Raw genomic sequence first — 19,606 nt, 5'->3', positions numbered from 1 at the left:
GATTCATCTTCTTTGGTTCTTTCGGTAAAGGCACGTAGAATGAGAATAAAATAATAAAAAAACACAATACAATTCTCACGACGTTTCGGCCACAACGCAAGCGGCCATCTTCAGGTGAAAGCTACAGACCTGTCGGGACGACAGAGCTTCAATGAACGATGTTAAGATTCGTAGCGACTTTTAAAGTGAGGCACCTTGACAAAGGGGTTTACATATCAAATAGCTGAGGGATTAGCTTGTGACTGGTCACAGGAATGGCTATGTTAAAGTCAAAACCTACACATCCACAGAGGCAACTAGTAATTTAGCATTGAAATAGCTAAGGGATTAGCTTGTGACTGGTCACAGAAATAGATGTTAAAGTAAAGGCCTACACATCCACAGAGCTTCAATGAACGCTGTTAAGATTCGTAGCGGCTTTAAGCTGGTTGGGAGAAGTGAGGCCCTTGACAAAAGGGGGTTTGCATATCAAATAGCTGAGGGATTAGCTTGTGACTGGTCATGGAAATGGCTATGTTAAAGTCAAAACCTACACATCCACAGAGGCAACTAGTAATTTAGCATTGAAATAACTAAGGGATTAGCTTGTGACTGGTTACAGAAATAGATGTTAAAGTCAAAGCCTACACATCCACAGAGGCACCTCGTACATGGACGCCAAAGGGGGCTGCAACAACTCAACTGTCATACAGTAAACCGATGTGAAAAACCTAATTCTAAATTACATCAATATAATAAATGTACTCAATATAGTCTTCAATAAGCTGAGCTATTAACACTAACTGGGTATACACTGCACTATATGAATACCATATAGTAAACCAATAAAAACTAAAATATAAACTACCTCAACGTTATATCACAATGTTATATGGACAGCTACGAGCCCCGTTCAGACGGACGAGTCCATCCATGGTTGGAGCGGAGGAGGAAGGAGGGGAGAAACAGCTGCGAGGCGCTGTTATACTCCATGTTATAAACCATACCATTAACCGTGGTGTGAGAGGTATTAAGAGTCAGTGCCAGCGAAAGAGCTGCAGTCAATGTCATGACATTGACTTCTCCAAGACAGAGGTTCTTTGCAAACCAACCGGCTAACATGAGAGATTCGTTCATGAGGCCATCCACATATACAAACACAGAGACAATTTCAACCGAGAAGATGGATTCTGGCTTAGTAACCATTGGAAAGATGTTTTAAACCATTTCGGTTCTTAATTAATTGTATTTTACGAGGACCTTCAGACCGCAGCTCTTTCGCTGGCACTGACTCTTAATACCTCTCACACCACGGTTAATGGTATGGTTTATAACATGGAGTATAACAGCGCCTCGCAGCTGTTTCTCCCCTCCTTCCTCCTCCGCTCCAACCATGGATGGACTCGTCCGTCTGAACGGGGCTCGTACCTGTCCGTGGTTGCTGAAGTGGAAGGTAAGAATCCACCCGTTTTTTCACCATATAGCATTGTGATATAACATTGAGGTATTCTTTTTTATATAAATAAATGTGCCGTTTTAAAAATAAATTTATGCAAACCTACACACCTGATGATGACCGTTTGAGTTATGGTCGAAACGTCGTGAGAATTTTTTATTGTTTTATACATATTTTGTTATTTTGTTGTTTCTCTTCAACGTGACTTTACCGAAAAAACTAAGAATATGAATTACTGCAGTCACGAAAGCTTTAAATCAAAATTTAACATTGAGGTAGTTTATATTTTAGTTTTATTGGTTTACTATATGGTATTCATTATATAGTGTAGTGTATACCCAGTTAATGTTAATAGCTCAGCTTATTGAAGAATATATAGAGTACATTTATTATATTGATGTAATTTAGAATTAGGTTTTTCACATCGGTTTACTGTATGACAGTTGAGTTGTTGCAGCCCCCTTTGGCGTCCATGTACGAGGTGCCTCTGTGGATGTGTAGGCTTTGACTTTAACATCTATTTCTGTGACCAGTCACAAGCTAATCCCTTAGCTATTTCAATGCTAATTACTAGTTGCCTCTGTGGATGTGTAGGTTTTGACTTAAACATAGCCATTTCCGTGACCAAGTCACAAGCTAACCCCTCAGCTATTTGATATGCAAACCCCCTTTTGTCAAGGGCCTCACTTCTCCCAGCCAGCTTAAAGTCGCTACGAATCTTAACAGCGTTCATTGAAGCTCTGTGGATGTGTAGGCCTTTACTTTAACATCTATTTCTGTGACCAGTCACAAGCTAATCCCTTAGCTATTTCAATGCTAAATTACTAGTTGCCTCTGTGGATGTGTAGGTTTTGACTTTAACATAGCCATTTCCGTGACCAGTCACAAGCTAATCCCTCAGCTATTTGATATGTAAACCCCCTTTGTCAAGGTGCCTCACTTGTGGATGTGTAGGCCTTTACTTTAACATCTATTTCTGTGACCAGTCACAAGCTAATCCCTTAGCTATTTCAATGCTAAATTACTAGTTGCCTCTGTGGATGTGTAGGTTTTGACTTTAACATCGCCATTTATGTGACCAGTCACAAGCTAATCCCTCAGCTATTTGCACAAGCTAATCCCTTAGCTATTTCAATGCTAAATTAAAAGTTGCCTCTGTGGATGTGTAGGTTTTGACTTTAACATAGCCATTCCTGTGACCAGTCACGAGCTAATTCCTCTGCTATTTGATATGTAAACCCCTTTGTCAAGGTGACTCACTTTAAAAGTCGCTACGAATCTTAACTTCGTTCATTGAAGCTCTGTCGTCCCGACAGTTCTGTACCTTTCACCTGAAGACGGCCGCTTGCGTTGTGGCCGAAACGTCGTGAGAATTTCATCGTGTTATTTTATTATTTTATTCTCATTCTACGTGACTTTACCGAAAGAACCAAAGAAGACATTTCAGCAGGGTTTTAATTCGTTGAAATAAGCTCACAAAAAACTCACGCAGACGGGGGACCGTACCTGTAGGCAGTGTTTTGCTTCAAGGGGCCATCGGAGAAGCTGCCACTCGTTCTGCCGGTACCAATTTGGACACTGACGACGGATTTGGGGTTGGAGCACTCGGAGGGGTAGACACGATCGTCCACCTGGTACACGTTTGTAATGCCACGCGCATATTCCGAGTACGTGCTCAGAGGCCACCTCTTCTCTGGACTCTCGCTGCTGGTTCCTGTGTGAATCCATTCATTGGTGGATTCCTTTTTTACATTCATTCATTAAAAGTTGCACGTAAAGTTTCCAAAATGAATCCTCAATGGTACACTCGGCAAACGCGGAACTAAATTGCACGTGAATATTTGCACTTCATATAAAAAATGTGTATATACTTCAGTTTCGATAACTGTAACAATTTCAACTCGAAGATGGAGAATGACTCATAGAGGTGCAAGATGGAAAAGCAGAAGCCAGTAAGTGAGCTGGCTTTAAATTCAGACCCAGACTCCCCCCTTCTACCACTGAAGTTTAGCTCTACAGTCCTCTGTATATAAAGGTGTCATCGGTCAATTAATGAGTGTTTACATCCAGGAGGAAACCAGAGTTCCCAGAGAAAACGCACGTAGGGCAAGATCGTTCCATACAGATGCCTTCTCCTGGCCAGCGAGGGTATGGGATAACGAAGTTAATGGGTAGGGCGTTTCACTACATAGAGTGATTCAGCAACCCTCGCCTCCACTGTTGGGGATTACAGACATGCATAGCTACCAAGGCCTGAATAAAAAAAAAAATGGTATTTGTGGAAGATGCAGTTATTGATGCCACTTATTTCTCGCATACTTAGCAAGCACTCTAATGTCGCATTTCATTCCCTAAGAAAGTTAACTATCATTTTAGTTGTGCATGAATTAATTGATCGAACAGTATTCATGGCACGTCCATTGCGTTACCCTCGGACTGCTTGACGATGACCGTGTAGTACTTGAGGTCGCCGTTTGTGTTCTGGAACCAGCTGCAGTTGAAGGAGATGGTTAGGCTGCTCGGTGTCACCTGGTTCTGCACCATCGTGATGTTCACCGTCTCCAGAACGGGTGGAGGAGCTACCCACATGAACATGGCAGTTTTGGAAATAAGCACAAGGCACAGACTCTTGTAATTTAGAGCCATTTGTTAATCCACTACTGGATGAAGGCATGGACATTACTTGACCATACTTTTCCATGCTGGTCAGTGTGGGATAGCGAAGCAGGGGCTGGAGGAACTAGCAACAGTTCAGATACTGATATTTACCATATCCAGAAAATGCATGGGGGGAGTCGCTCTATTCATAGCGCAGCACCCTCAATACGGTGTCCACTGCTCCAACCTAACAAGTGAGGCTTAAACAAAAATCCATCGTAGCCGTTATTGAACAGCCAGACGTCAGGGCAAGTGCTCTTAATGAGCAGCCATTTAAAGGATGGCACCGCTCACAAGGTAGTTGATAAGGCTACTCCCAGAACCAGCCACTTTTTTCCCTCTCCAGTGCTCTACGTAAGGTGAACTTTTTGTGCACCGCACTTAGCCAATCATGCTAAATCGGAGGTGCAGGAAAAATACAAATTCTGATGTTTAAACACTTAACCAGGTGGCCATTTGAGGTACAGTTGAGTAAGGTGATGCCCAGTACTAAACTTAAGTTGTTGGGTGTGTACGATGACAACTTTGAACTCTTTATAAAAATACCTCGCACAAAAAGATTGTTACTGGAATGTCATAAAGTTAGGAAACGGTTAAGAAATTAAAATTACTGATACATGTTGCTGTTGGTGGATGGGTTCCTGGACATGGACCCCCTGCTACCAGACCAGACCACCCGATTGTCTCCAAAAGGCATTGCACACATTTATGAAGGGGAGACAGATTGATTTGCTCACACATTTGGTTAAAAACTCAACAATCACAACCACTCATGTGCCAATAGAAATGGATGAACTCACCGCTTATGTCGGTCTGTGCTTTTCCTTGTAGAGTTTGACTGGGCAGATCTCCTGAGAAGGTGGTGATATTGACTAAGTATTCAGTGTTCGGCTTCAGACGTCCAAGCATAGCAAATGTTACATTTGTTCTTCCATTTCCCGGAGGCTCCATAATTTTTTCATTTGAAGGATATATGGTTATGACTGGTAAACCGTCATTGAAGATGCCTACGACCTGCAAACAATCACTGCCTTTGATCACTTGCAGAAGCAGCATGCTCCATACACCGTCGGGGAGAGACCAACTGCAGGAAATATTCTCCGTGGAATACGGGAAGCAAGAAAAGTATTTGACAGATGCTGGATCTGGGGGAAAAAAGTTGGTGAATGGGGTAGTTGGGGGGGAGGGGATGCAGGATTGGTGAAGATGTAACTCACTGCTGATATTACCAATGACCATTAATCAAACCCATTTAATTCAAAACAGTGGCACAAAAAACTGACATTGCAGGGGCTCGGTTTTGAGCATGTGCGTGCATGTGAGACACGGTTGGCGCCTAAAATTGTCGACTCTATTGGCAATACAGGCGTGCCAACATTGAGCCCGATTACCCTCGGTGTGCGTGCTTACCAGACCACCTCTTCTCCTCGTTTCCGGGTCTTCTGGTTTTTCTCTCCAGATTTAAAAGTAATGCGTTTAGAGTATTTGGCTGCTAAAGTTTCAGATGATGATAAGCCGCCACTTCGTTTTTGCTATCATTTATGATCGCCAGGCCGCTTCTGAAAAGAGCTACATAGCTCAGTGGGCCTTACCTGGTACAATAAAAATAGTGTTCGTTGTCTACCGAGGTCACTTCTCTATGATGATGGATAACTGGGCCTAATCTCACGTGGCCCCCAGGTCCGTGGAGTTCACATCCCATGGATGTTCACTATGCTGACTCCATAGCTTTATTCAATTCGTGCCTTAAGAGGCACTTATTTTTAAAGGAAATTTTCTATTTCTTGAATCTTTTTAGTTTGAGGTTGGATTGTATTGGGTTGGGCCTGCACGTGTGTGTGTTTTGTACAACGCCTTCTGACCTCCAGGTGCAAGGCGCTTTAGCAGTGTAAATACATATCAAATTATTATAAGGTTAAAGGATTACGTCTGCCTACTATAAATCAGCCCAAATCACATCCTTCCACGTTTTTTTGGCCTACTTATAGCAAAAGAGAATGCTGGCCTGTCAACGTGACCAATGTGAATAGTGTATGTCTATTTTAAATGCAGGGACAATGGGAGCAATACATGGTGGTGAAACGTTTTCAATACCAAATTAAGTAATGCAATGTGTATTATACGCAATGCACTTATGATATATAGTAACATACACACATTACTGTATAAATTAATATAGTCTGATCAACAGATGTATAGGTACTTACAAGTTCTGCTCATGACCACATCTGACCAAATTGAGAAGGACCCATTGGTAGCCTCCACAGACATGGAGTAGTTCATTCCAGGAACCAGGCCAGTAAATGTTGCCGTGGTTGTGTAAATCGAGAATCTTGTAACCAAGCTTCCACTCACAGTCTCTCTCAAGTAGGCCCAGTAGGAGAACGAGTCTGGGAGATAAGTTGTTCCTGATACTGTAATGGTCGTGGTAGTCTTGCTAGTGATGGTTAAAACGATGTCACTTGACACTGAAATGGCCACATGCAAGCAAGACATTTAATGGCATGTTTTAGTTATTTTACAATGGTTGAAGCAAATGATGAGAAATACCAATTAGAAACAATGGCAGCATCATGTGGTGGTGAAACGCTTTGAATACTAAAGTAATACAACGTGTAATATATGCGATGCACTTGTGATATATAGTAGCATACAGAGATTACTGTCAATATTAATATAGTCTGAACAGTTGACCACAACGGAACTTACAAGTTCTGTCCATTACCACATCTGACCAATATGAGACAGACCCATCGGAAGCCCACACAGACACAGAGTAGTTCCTTCCTGGAACCAAGCCAGTAAATGTTGTCACGTTTGAGTAAATCTGGAATGTTGTAACCAAGTTTCCACTCGCAGTCTCTCTCAAGTAGGCCCAGTAGGAGAACGAGTCTGGGAGATACGTCGTTCCTGAGACTGTCATGGTCGTGGTAGTCTTCCTCATGATGGTTAAAACGATGTAACTTGACACTGAAATGGCCACATGCAAGCAAGACATTTTAATGACATGTTTTAGTTATTTAACAATTATTAAAGCGAATAATGTGAAAGAACAAAAGCAAACAATGGCAGCATCATGTGGTGGTGGAACTTTTCAATACTAAAGTAATACAACGTGAATTATATGCAATGTACTTGTGATATATAGTAGCATACAGAGATTACTGTCAATATTAATATAGTCTGAACAGTTGAGCACAACGGAACTTACAAGTTCTGTCCATTACCACATCTGACCAATATGAGACAGACCCATCGAAAGCCCGCACAGACACAGAGTAGTTCCTTCCAGGAGCCAAGCCAGTAAATGTTGTCACGTTTGAGTAAATCTGGAATGTTGTAACCAAGTTTCCACTCGCAGTCTCTCTCAAGTAGGCCCAGTAGGAGAACGAGTCTGGGAGATACGTCGTTCCTGAGACTGTCATGGTCGTGGTAGTCTTCCTCATGATGGTTAAAACGATGTAACTTGACACTGAAATGGCCACATGCAAGCAATACATTTGAATGGCATATGTGGGACAATAGGAATGGAACACTTTAATTATTTCCTCGTGCAGCAATGGAGTAAAGTGTGGTTTTGTGAAGGTCCTGATGTGCTGTGCAGTACATAAATCCAGTGTACATCAGCATGTGAAATTGAGTCGGGCCTATAGGTGGCTGGCAGGGTTATTGAGTAACCTGACCTGGACACCAGTCGCATGCTTAATGGTGACATGGTTGAGAATTTCTGTGTGTAACATCAAGTGCTGTTGCATTTTACAGGTAAAGAACCCAAATGTTTGTTTTGATGGTTATAGAAATGTTCAAGTCTTTAAGCTTGGCTTTGAATTGGTAGATTGTGATATATTCAAAAGGAGGGGGTTTAGGACTGTACACTGTAAAGGATGATGTACTGTAGTTAACACTGGTGATTCTTTAACCCTAATACTGTTTATTCTATAACCATGCCCATTTACCCATAGTATGACTAATTGCAATGCTATTAAGAATATACCACATTTACAATAGTAAGTTGTACAATGGTGACAAGTACAGTACGTATACAGTACATATACAGTGAAGATAATGAGTGTAAGATATCAGTTTAAGTGGATGGTAAATATAGACATTAAAGTAATATTCGAATTAAAGTAATATTCGAAGAATAGTGAAGTTTAAAGGTTATTATTAAATAAAATATAATTTATCACCAGTGAAATGGATTTAAGGGAAAATGTTGAGTAACCTGACACTGTACACCGGTCACATGGTTCATAGCGACTAGGTTGGAAACTTCTGTGTAACACACGTGCTGTTGCATTTTACAGATTATCACAATGAATGCGATTTCCCTCGATTTGGAACACCTGCCCACGTCCTTCATTTCGAGTGTACAACATATTTTGCCGAGCCTGGCAGGATAGTTTCCCAGAGGTCACTGACAGGGATCAACTCTTCCAACGAGATGGACCAAGCAATTGTATGGGCACCATATGTAAAGACAGTCGTGCAAGGATCTGAACGGTCGTCACTTCATGGCACTGGAACAGCTGCAGGATAAGGTCAATGCTGCCTTGAATCAGCTGCAGAGAGCCCAGCTCAAGGAAACATGTAGATGTTTGAAGTGTTTCCATGATTATGAGACTGGTGAAGATAATAGCAGACAGGCTTTAATTCTCGATTTAAAGCTTTCGTGACTGCAGGGATTCATATTCTTGGTTCTTTCGGTAAAGTCAAGTAGAAAGAACCAAGAATAGGCTATAATTCGTATGGCAGAAATAGTACTCGATGAAATTGAAGACCAAGAAGAATATTTTGAAACCTGTGTTCAAAACCTGCTGTCTTTCATTGAGACAATACAACAGAAATACAAAGACAGCAAGGGAACAGGTCAAACATTGCCACCATCAAAACTATCTGAAGATGTGGATGATGAAATACAGGAGTCACAAGAAGATTCCAGAAAAACCCTTGAGGAAAATAAAACCTCAAGTGAAGGTGGAACAAAAACCAGAGCAGCATTGGATCTCGTACAATTGGCCAGACCAGAAGCCACAATACGGAGATAATTCAGGACCTATAGGCAGATTGGTGAAGGAGTCTGACATCATTGAGGTAGTTATCAAAGCAATCAGTCCTGGTCTGAATTTGAGGGACATGCTAGAAATGGAAACTGATTTGACTATTTACAAGTTAAAAACAAATTTGAAGGTACAATATAGAGAACAAAGCATTAGTTGATGAACATCTCTCAGGAGACAAGATAATCTGCACGAAACTTTTTGTTCAGAGCTATCGAATTAAAGGGCTCTGACGAGCAGAAGACAGATTGGAAGAACTACCTTGTTAAGGTAGTGCATGCTTATAACTGTACTCGTAGTGAAGCAACAGGATTCTAAACTTTTTATCTCCTGTTTGGGAGGTCTCCAAATCTATTAGTGAATCTTATTTTTGGTTTCGAACACCAGGGAGGATCGTATAAGCATTAAGTGGAAAAGTGGAGACAGCGGATGGTGGAAGCCTACAGAATAGCTCCAACTTTGCAACAAAATAACGGAAGGGCCAGTATGACGAGAAAATCCATGGGGCAGAGCTACAACAAGGCAATCGTGTCCTGGAGCGAAATATGAGTGAGAAAGCGGGACCGGGCAAAATTCGATCCTACTGGGAGGACAATGTGTTTATTGTCATTGGGAGAAAAAGTAATGACAGCCCAGTATATGAGGTCAAACCTTCGAGTGGTGAAGGGAGAACCAAGGTGATTCATTGGAATTTGCTGCTACCTTGTGACTTCCTCCCAATTAAGCAGCCATCACAAAAGCAATGGAGAAAGAAGGCAAGAAAGAAACTCACCAAACAAGGACAAGAGGCCTATGTAAACACATGCAGGAACCAACAGACAGTGAGTTGGAAACGGATAAAGAATGTGAGCTTTCTAGAGTTAACCAAAAACTGATCAGCAAGCTACAGTAATACAGGACACGAAGTCACCATTGAACCCAGAAGCTGAAGAATTCCACCCACACAAGACAGAGGGTGAACAACAGTTATCGGCAGCAGCCGAGGAACATGTGTCACCAGCTGGTACAGAGAGCAGTGAGACAGATTCAGAGAGTGAATATCAGTTAACTGAAACAACTGAGGGACAGATCTTGCCGAAGGAATCAGGATACAGTGAGATCGATTTAGATGTAAATAATGAAGAAGAGCAGTTGAGTCCAGCAAGTGAATCTGCAAGGGACTTGGAAAATAACGATGAAGAAGATGAGAGTAGTCATCACAACAGGAGACTCCACCGTCAAAGAGAGAGAAGAAAGCCAAAGACACTCACCTATTAAAAGTTGGGCTAACCTACCATCGTGAGAAGGAGACCAGTAGCACAAGAGATAACTGTTGGTTTCTACACGAGACCATAGCGAAACAAGGGACTTTTAACTACAACATGGGTGATTAAGACAAAATATAAGCAGTGATCATATGGTTATAGTCTTAGTTCTTTCGGTAAAGTCACGTTGAAGGGAAACAATAAAATATATATAAAACAATAAACATTTTCACGACGTTTCGACCATAACACAAACGGTCGTCATGCACCTAGAGTATGACTACTTGCAATGCTATTAAGAATAGAACACGTGTAAAATAGTAAGTTGTACAATGATGACAAGTACAGTACGTATACAGTGCATATGCAGTACAGATAATGGGTGTAAGATATCTTTATAAGTAGATAGTATAGATAGACATACAGCTTAGGATTAAAATAATATTCGAATAGTGAAGTGTAAAGGTTTTGATTAAAGACAAAGATGGTTTATCAGTAATGGAATGGGTTTAAGGGAAACTGTTATTGAGTAACCTGACCTGTACACCAGTCACGTGGTTAATGGCGACTCGGTTGAGAATTTCTGTAACACGTGCTGTTGCATTTTACAGATTATCACAATAAATGTTTGCCCTCGATTTAGAGAACTTGACCACGTCCTTAATTTCGAGTGTGCAACACATGTTTTAGTTATTTTACAATGATTAAAGGGAATAATGAAAAATAAATGAATTAATACATTTCTTGCCTGCAAAGAACATAAATAGCTTGAGCATGCAACAGCAAGACAACAGGGCACACAGACATATTGAGCAACACACACTCTTGCTTAAGTAACCTTGCAAGCAGATGACTGAGGCATCTTCAGAGTGGAAGCAGTTGTGAATCCCCCAGGGACGATGACTACAGTCGGAGAGCTGAGTCTCATAACCAGAGCACTGAACATCGTCGAGAAAGATAGGGACACTGCCCTCTCCAAAGTAAGCATTTGATATGGCAACGCCATTGAGGCCACAACCCAGTTGATGACACACGACCTGGGCATCCTGCGAACTCCAAAAGTCGTCACAAACCGTGCCCCACCCGCCATTGTGGAACACCTCCACCCGGCCCTGACATGCGGTGTTACTCCCAGCCAGCCGAATTGACATGTCTAATTTAAACACACACAAACACACAAATTAGTACAGTCATTTAACGATTCGCCTACCATGCGGTGTGATAAATTGTCACAATTCGGGGTAATGATTCCGTTTAATAATTCATGGATTTTTTTCTTTCAATATTCATCGTGAATGTACTGAGTAAACTCTTATTGGCTGCAGAGGTCACATGGAATGATTACACACAATGTATACGAATATCAAATAAGCCTTTCTCAAACTCACTATGTAATGCATGCAGCGTGATGAATCGTTGCATCATCATGTGCCTATTATGTCAGAATACGTGTGGCTGAATATTCGAGTTAAAGGCACTGCATTTTGATCGCTAGGCAACATGTTTAAACGAGTGTCTATTGGCCATCATGATGAGGTATGCATTGATATATATGTGCCCATATGACTGAGAGGAGTTGCTTCATTATTTGATGATCAAGATTGTGGGCTTTTAGATGCGCGTCTGCAGCCTCCTGAAACGATCTTCCAATATTAGGAAGCCACTGGACCTATGCACTTTTACATGAAGGTTGAAGTCCTATTTCTTTAGAACTGCTTTTTGTATGTTAGTTCGTTGTCCTTCCCTCACAACTCTGATTAGCACTGTTGGCTATATATGGTGCAAACGAAGTTCAACATACATGCAAGGGAAGGTGTGAAATTCTTCCGTATGGCTAATGTAGATGCAGAGCAACAACTAAAATTTCACATTCAAGTTGTCAAGCCAGATAACCGCGTCAGGAGCAGCGGAATGTATCGCTGTGATGTCTCCTTTATATTTGTGGATCGGGCATTGGGTCGTCATATGTTGAACAGTCTCTGTTCTGAATGACCACAGTGGCACACTGGACAGTTTTTAATTTTCCATTTGTGGATCAGGTATCCGCATTTACTCCCATGATTTGTGCAGATACGGCTTAGAGTGGACCATGAGCTTTGTGGAACGTCAAACTCATGGATATTCTGCATTGGGTCTTTCACAGGGAAATTGTGAGTTATTTTGAACTCCATTCAGGTCTCCAGGATTCATCGGGGTTGAACCTGCATTTAATAAGGGGAAACACAATGGTTCAAAAGGGCTTGTGTGACTTCAAGTAATGACGAGGGACGTTAGTAAAGTACTGATGAATGGCAAGGCGACTTTCCTCGATCTACAGTACTTTCCGCATGTTTGCAGCGTTGCGGCGGTAGGGTGGGGAAGGCATATTTATCAGCATGGGCAGCCAGGGTGTTGGGGTCCACTTGAGGGTTCCAATGATACACCACATTGTAGTGTTGAGTTGGACATCAACAAGTCGAGTGTGGCAACTTCTGGTCCATTGGTGCATAGTACTCGGCTACAGAGTACACAAGGACCATCAATGATGTCCGTAGCACTGGTGCTGATACTCCCCAGCTTGTGCTTGCCAGTTTCTGGACCAGATTGACCCTTGTTTTGGTCTTAGTGGCTACCTTTTTCAGGAGGTCGTAGAATGTTAGCGTAGGATCCAGCTTCATTCGGATAGATCGGAGTGGGGTCGTGTCGCAGTGTTGCCGCAGAATGTCACTTTCAGAGTGTTCACTGGTCTTGGATTTCTGGAATCTAGCCACAATGTTTGTTGCAAGGGCCAAAATGTAGTCATAGTAGCTGCATCCAGGACGGAATCCCGCTTGTTCTGCATAGATTAGACTCGACAAGGGAGGTGATTCTCAGGAGGATGATGTGTTCCAGGAGTTTATAGGTCATGCACAGGAGTGATATTGACCTATAGCTTCCCAGGTCGACCATTGCCTTCCACCATGCTTTTGGGATCCATCCCGTTTTCATGGTTTTGCTGTACAGTTTTGCCAGCCATTGGAGTCCCCTAGGGCCTAAGTGATGGAGGAATTTTGGGGAGATACCATCTAGCCTAGCAGCCTAGCAGGGCCTTTCCAAACTGCGGGCTGTCCAACTGGCTGTACTGTCGGAACAGGTCCTGGGTCTCTTTTATCCAGCAGGGGTAGTCTTTCTGGAAGCCTTGGGGGATGCTCTTCTTTGTGGCTGCGGTAAGGAGGCCAATAAAAGGGTAATAGCGTCCCGGTGTCACGGGAATCACTCACAACTCTCTCTACAGCCTCCTTATATTGGTCCCAGTCAGCTTTGACCAAGTTCCACCTTGATAATCGTTTCGACACAATCACAGGAATGTTGATGCCAGTGTGGGTGATGATGGCCCTATGATGACTTTTGGGGAAGCATGGAAATATCTTGTGGGATGTGTGAAGTGTGCTCCCACGTTGATCTTTGGAAACGATGTTGCTATGCAATGTAATACTAAATAATGTAACGCTTTGTCATCAACATCAGCCATGGTCAGTATAATTCTGGATGAAGTCATCCGCAAGACATCAGAATCCCTCATAATTCTGTAATGTAACAGTCCATCGAGTTCCTGCAGATTGACTGATTTCATAGCTCCATCTCCCAGGTGCATACACTCCCATGCACGCTCCCTCCTATTGATGACACTCAACAACTAGCCATAATCGATTCTAATAACGTCTTGTCTCCCAGCCTGCACTTAGACCGTAGATCATAGCATTTGGTACGCAATGAAAATTTCGTATCCTGTTTTGACATATTGGAATGTTGTTTTCATTACTTAATGATCATCTAGGTCTACATTCAAAAGCTGCCTTATATAATGCTCTAACGTGTTCCGGTTGTATTTCAAATTGTTTAAGTTATATATTGGAAGTTTAGGGACAGACACAGTTGGCATTGATAAATAAAGTTGTGTTAACCAAGAAGAAGTCGAAATGTATTTTATATTTTTCAATAAAGTATGCAATATTTTGTAGAGCAATGCTATGTATTATTATTTAATGTATATTTGTCTTCGAATTTAGATTAAATTATCCTTAACATGGCTTAAAACAAATAAATATTTTGTGATTGTTTACAAATGTCTTCTAATAAAATACCTAGATTATATTTGTGGTGATTGCTTTTGCTTATGAAAATGCGTTTCTTTTGTGGTGCTAACCCAAATGATTATCTGAATATAAACAATGCATATACTTACAGGTTATCTTCGTGACAATGACTGACGGTTGGGAGTTAATGCCACTATATACTGTTACAGAAGCGTTATAACTTCTACCAGGGACCAGATCAGTAAATGCTTGTGTTGTAACGTAGGAAGGCAAAATGAAGCTCTTCACTGCTGTTGCATTGTAGGTTTCATTTAAGTAGACAACGTAATAGTCAACGTCTGAAGTCGGAGCCACCCATGAGACTGTCATGGCTGTAGGACTGTTGACGATGACGGTAACATTGACTTGTGGAGGAACTGCAATGTCAAATAAACATGGTTAGGACAGACGAACTGCAAAGACTACGTACGTCATTATCTTAAGCCACTAAAGTGGCATGTAACACATTAGATACAACGATCACCATATATTTTGTATATGTCCTTCTTTTTTTTGGTCCAACCATGTATTGATGAGAAAGGTACGTGTTTTTTGTTGCAACAAAATAAGAACCCAGTATTTAGCATACACCCCAATAAGGGGAGGGGGGGGTTCCAAAAATTATGTGGACTGAGGCCCTCAATACTGCTGGATAGATAGATGGGGAGGAGATTGGGCTATTTGACCAACGTACGTACGGACTACGGGAGGGAGCATCAGTTATTATTAGATAGTGAGGGGAGAATAACGGGTCCGTGACGAAAGTAGGGGAAGCCTCCACATGACAAGTGGACTTGTCCTCCTCAGCTGTCCTGGATGGGGGAAGGAGGGCCATACCCCAAGGGCCCGCCTCCTCCCCCCGACCTCAGTGCATGAAAACCCCACAACAAGCTCCACGGGTGTGGCATCGTCTGACTCCAAACTCTCACTCTTTACCCATGTTTGTGGCTAAATGTTCTGATCACGCGAGGGCTAAAAGATTACCGTGACTGAGTTTCCATGAAGAAGGCCCATGATCCCTGCAGTTTGCTCGTGGCCTAACCAGCCATAATGTCAAGGGTTTACAGTAATACGTACTAACATTTGGAAACACCGTTAAGTTTCAGGCCCCACAGGGCTGTTTCCAACGAGGTGCTGCGCTTTATACTGCAGACACGGATGTCGGGTGAGGAGACTCGAGCTCATCACTGCAGCATGTGTGTTGAAAATGTTTCTCACCATATGTAGCCAATGATGCTAAATCGGTTGGCGACGTTGGTCACGTGAATGTGACCAACCTGTGAATCGTGCATGTGTCTATTTTAAATGCAGAAACAACAGCAGCATCGCATGGTGTAATGCTTTAAATACCAATTTAAGTAATATAATGTGTAAGATACACAATGCACCTACAGATAGTAATTTAGTAACACACAGATTAATATCAATATTAATATTGTCTGAACAGTTGTCCACATTGGTACTTACGAGTTCTGTCCATGACATCTGACCAATATGAGATGGACCCATTGTAAGCCTCCACAGACACGGAGTAGTACCTTCCAGGAACCAGTCCAGTAAATGTTGTATCGTTTGAGTAAATCTGGAATGTTGTAACCAAGTTTCCACTCGCAGTCTCTCTCAAGTAGGCCCAGTAGAAGAAGTCTGGGAGATAAGTCGTTCTTGAGACTGTCATGGTCGTGGTAGTCTTGCTAGTGATATTTAAAATTATGTAACTTGACACTGGAACTGCAAAAAGCATGGGAGACACTTTGTCAATAAAGTATTTCACTTAATTCACGAACAAACAATTCAAATGATTGATAAAAAAATACCAATTGAAAATATTACTAAATATTACGTATGTGGTGACCATACTTTCATGATCTATTGATTTTAAAATGAATGGTATTGTAGTGACTGTGAATGTCACTGTGTGGTGTCGGGCCTGCGATGCCATGGAGGATAATATGTTGTCATTATGTGCAGCCCGGTTACTGGGCGTAGTACTAGCCCTAGCGGGGCTTGGGTGAGCGCTGGTTAGCGCAGAGGCACCATGTACAGTGTGCGTTGCAGGCTCCCAGTGAGGGAGTGAGAGAAAGTGTCAGCCAACCAGAGTTACGTTGGGGCATGATACGCTGGTTGACCTGCAGACACATGACCGGATGATATTGGAGGTGGCCACCAGTGGACAGGGGCCGCTGGGTGGTCACGTGGTATAGAAGAGCTCTTGGGAGCCTTCGGGAAAGGGCCAGAGAGATCGAGAAGGTGGACGGGGCGAGAGGCGGAGCCATTCCCAGCCCGAGCCGATATAACGGGGGCCTCGTGTGGGGCATGGGGTTCTTGACTGTTGGTGAGTGAAGATCCAAGTCGGGTTGAAGAAGCCTCTAGCCACGCGGTCCAGGACCCAGCTCGTCATCCGGACCGGGATAGCGGGACCGTGTCTAGTTCTGCCATAGCGTGGTTAGATGGGCATTCAACACCTGAATGTAGGTTACGTCATCTTGTGTTGAGTTGATGTAATAAATAGGGTTTCTCTTAAGACAATGTCTGCAACTGAGTTGGACTCACTACATTATTACTAAATTAACGTTTCCTGTTGATTCTCCTCACATTACATGTGTAGAGACAGTGCATGTGTGGAGACAGTGCGTGTGGGGAAACAGTGTGGCTGCAGGGACAGTGCGTGGCCAAGTGGTCACGAGCGATAATTACAGGAGGGAACCATCGGGGAAGATCGGGATTGGCCGAGACAATTCGAGAAAGGTGGGGCATGGCCGGGGGCGGAGCGAGGCCACGCCAGGGAAGTATAAGGTGGTGGGGCGAGGGTGATTGTTTACAAATGTCTTCTAATAAAATACCTAGATTCTATTTGTGGTGATTGCTTTTGCTTGTAAAAATGCGTTTCTTCTGTGATGCTCACCCAAGTGATTATCTGAATATAAACAATGCATATACTTACAGGTTGTCTTCGTGACAATGACTGATGGTTGGGAGTTGATGCCATTATATACTGTTACAGAAGCGTTATAATTTCTACCAGGGACCAGATTAGTAAATGTTTGTGATGTAACGGTGGAAGGCAAAATGAAGCTCTTCACTGCCGTTGCATTGTAGGTTTCATTTAAGTAGACCATGTAATAGTCAATGTCTGAAGTCGGAGCCACCCATGAGACTGTCATGGCTGTAGGACTGTTGACGATGACGGTGACATTGACTTGTGGAGGAACTGCAATGTCAATTAAACATGGTTAGGACAGACGAACTGCAAAGACTACGTACGTCATTAACTTAAACCACTAAAGTGGCATGTAACACATTAGATACAACGATCACTATATATTTTGTATATGTCCTCTTTTTGTTGGTCCAACTATGTATTGATGAGAAAGGTACGTGTTTTTGTTGCAACAAAATAAGAACCCATTATTTAGCATAAACCCCAACAAGGGGAGGGGGGGTTCCAAAAAATATGTGGGCTTAGGCCCTCAATACTGCTGGGTCCATAGATGAGGAGGAGATTGGGCTATTTGACCAACGTACGTACGGACTACGGGAGGGAGCATGATATATTATTAGATAGTGAGGGGAGAATAACGGGTCCGTGACGAAAGTATGGGAAGCCTCCACATGACAAGTGGACTTGTCCTCTTCAGCTGTCCTGGATGGGGGAAGGAGGGCCATACCCCAAGGGCCCGCCTCCTCCCCCCGACCTCAGTGCATTCAAACCCCTCAACAAGCTCCACGGGTGTGGCTTCGTCTGACTCCAAACTCTCACTCTTTACCCATGTTTGTGGCTAAATGTTCTGATCACGCGAGGGCTAAAAGATTACCGTGATTGAGTTTCCATGAAGAAGGCCCATGATCCCTGCAGTTTGCTCGTGGCCTAACCAGCCATAATGTCAAGGGTTTACAGTAATACGTACTAACACTTTGAAACACCGTTAAGTTTCAGGCCCCGCAGGGCTGTTTCAAACGAGGTTCTGGGCTTTATACTGCAGACATTGTTAAGGAGGTCCGTTTTATCCGTGAAAAGACTCGGGACTTTTGTCGCTAATAACAGATGTTGGGTGAGGAGACTCGAGCTCATCACTGTAGCATGTGTGTTGAAAATGTTTCGCACCATATGTAGCCAATGATGCTAAATCGGTTGGCGACGTTGGTCACGTGAATGTGACCAACCTGTGAATCGTGCATGTGTCTATTTGAAATGCAGAAACAACAGCAGCATCGCATGGTGTAACGCTTTAAATACCAATTTAAGTAATACAATGTGTAAGATACACAATGCACCTACATATAGTAATATAGTAACACAGATTAATATCGATATTAATAGTCTGAACAGTTGTCCACATTGGTACTTACGAGTTCTGTCCATGACCACATCTGACCAATATGAGACAGACCCATTGTAAGCCTCCACAGACACGGAGTAGTACCTTCCAGGAACCAGTCCAGTAAATGTTGTCATGATGGTTTTTTTAACTGTCATTCTTAGTTATATTTTGGAGGTTTAGGGACATAGATATAGTTGGCATTGGTAAATAAAGTTGTGTTAACCAAGAAGAAGTCGACATGTATATTACATTTTTCAATGAAGTATACGAAACTTTGTAGATCAATGCAATGCATTATAATATAATGACCATTTATCTTCGAATTTAGAATTCAATTATTTTAACCTGGCTCAAAACAAATATTTTTTTTTTAAAACGACAGTGACTGCTTACAAATGTCTCCTAATAAAATACCTAGATTATATTTATCGAGAATGCTTTCGCTTGTGAAAATGCGTTTCGTCTGTGGTGCTCACCCAAATGATTTTCTGAATATAAACAATGCATATACTTACAGGTGATATTCATGACAATGTATGACGATTGGGAGTTGATGCCACTGTATACTGTTACAGAAGCGTTATAACGTCTTCCAGGGACCAGATCAGTAAATGCTTGTGTTGTAATGGTGGAGGACAAAATGACGCTCTTCACTGCTGTTGCGTTGTACGTTTCACTTAAGTAGACAACGTAGTAGTCAACGTCTGAAATAGGAGCCACCCATGAGACCGTCAGAGCTGTAGGGCTGCTGACACTGATGGTGACATTGACTTTTGGAGGCACTGCAACAGCAAAT

At 42.4% G+C, this 19,606-nt stretch overlaps 1 protein-coding gene across 1 annotated transcript in view; it reads right to left on the bottom strand.

Moving 5' to 3' along the window:
* Positions 1 to 19,606, bottom strand: part of LOC116958622 (receptor-type tyrosine-protein phosphatase beta-like) — a 51,332-nt gene that overhangs the window by 10,912 nt on the left and 20,814 nt on the right. The window contains exons 7-17 of the mRNA XM_076057206.1: positions 19,326 to 19,592; positions 17,433 to 17,699; positions 15,959 to 16,219; positions 14,602 to 14,868; positions 11,236 to 11,550; positions 7,305 to 7,565; positions 6,803 to 7,063; positions 6,301 to 6,561; positions 4,894 to 5,238; positions 3,865 to 4,014; positions 2,942 to 3,149 (exon numbers count right to left, since the gene is read on the bottom strand). Coding sequence (XP_075913321.1) covers positions 2,942 to 3,149; positions 3,865 to 4,014; positions 4,894 to 5,238; positions 6,301 to 6,561; positions 6,803 to 7,063; positions 7,305 to 7,565; positions 11,236 to 11,550; positions 14,602 to 14,868; positions 15,959 to 16,219; positions 17,433 to 17,699; positions 19,326 to 19,592 — 2,863 coding nt within the window. The remainder of the gene's footprint in view (positions 1 to 2,941; positions 3,150 to 3,864; positions 4,015 to 4,893; positions 5,239 to 6,300; positions 6,562 to 6,802; positions 7,064 to 7,304; positions 7,566 to 11,235; positions 11,551 to 14,601; positions 14,869 to 15,958; positions 16,220 to 17,432; positions 17,700 to 19,325; positions 19,593 to 19,606) is intronic.

Source organism: Petromyzon marinus, chromosome 80 (genome assembly GCF_048934315.1).
Source record: "Petromyzon marinus isolate PM22_M1 ecotype Great Lakes invasive population chromosome 80, UKy_Petmar_22M1.pri1.0, whole genome shotgun sequence".
NCBI classification, from domain to species: Eukaryota; Metazoa; Chordata; class Hyperoartia; order Petromyzontiformes; family Petromyzontidae; genus Petromyzon; species Petromyzon marinus.
Note: the sequence above shows the minus strand (reverse complement) of the source record. Positions and strands in the feature narration are given on the sequence as shown.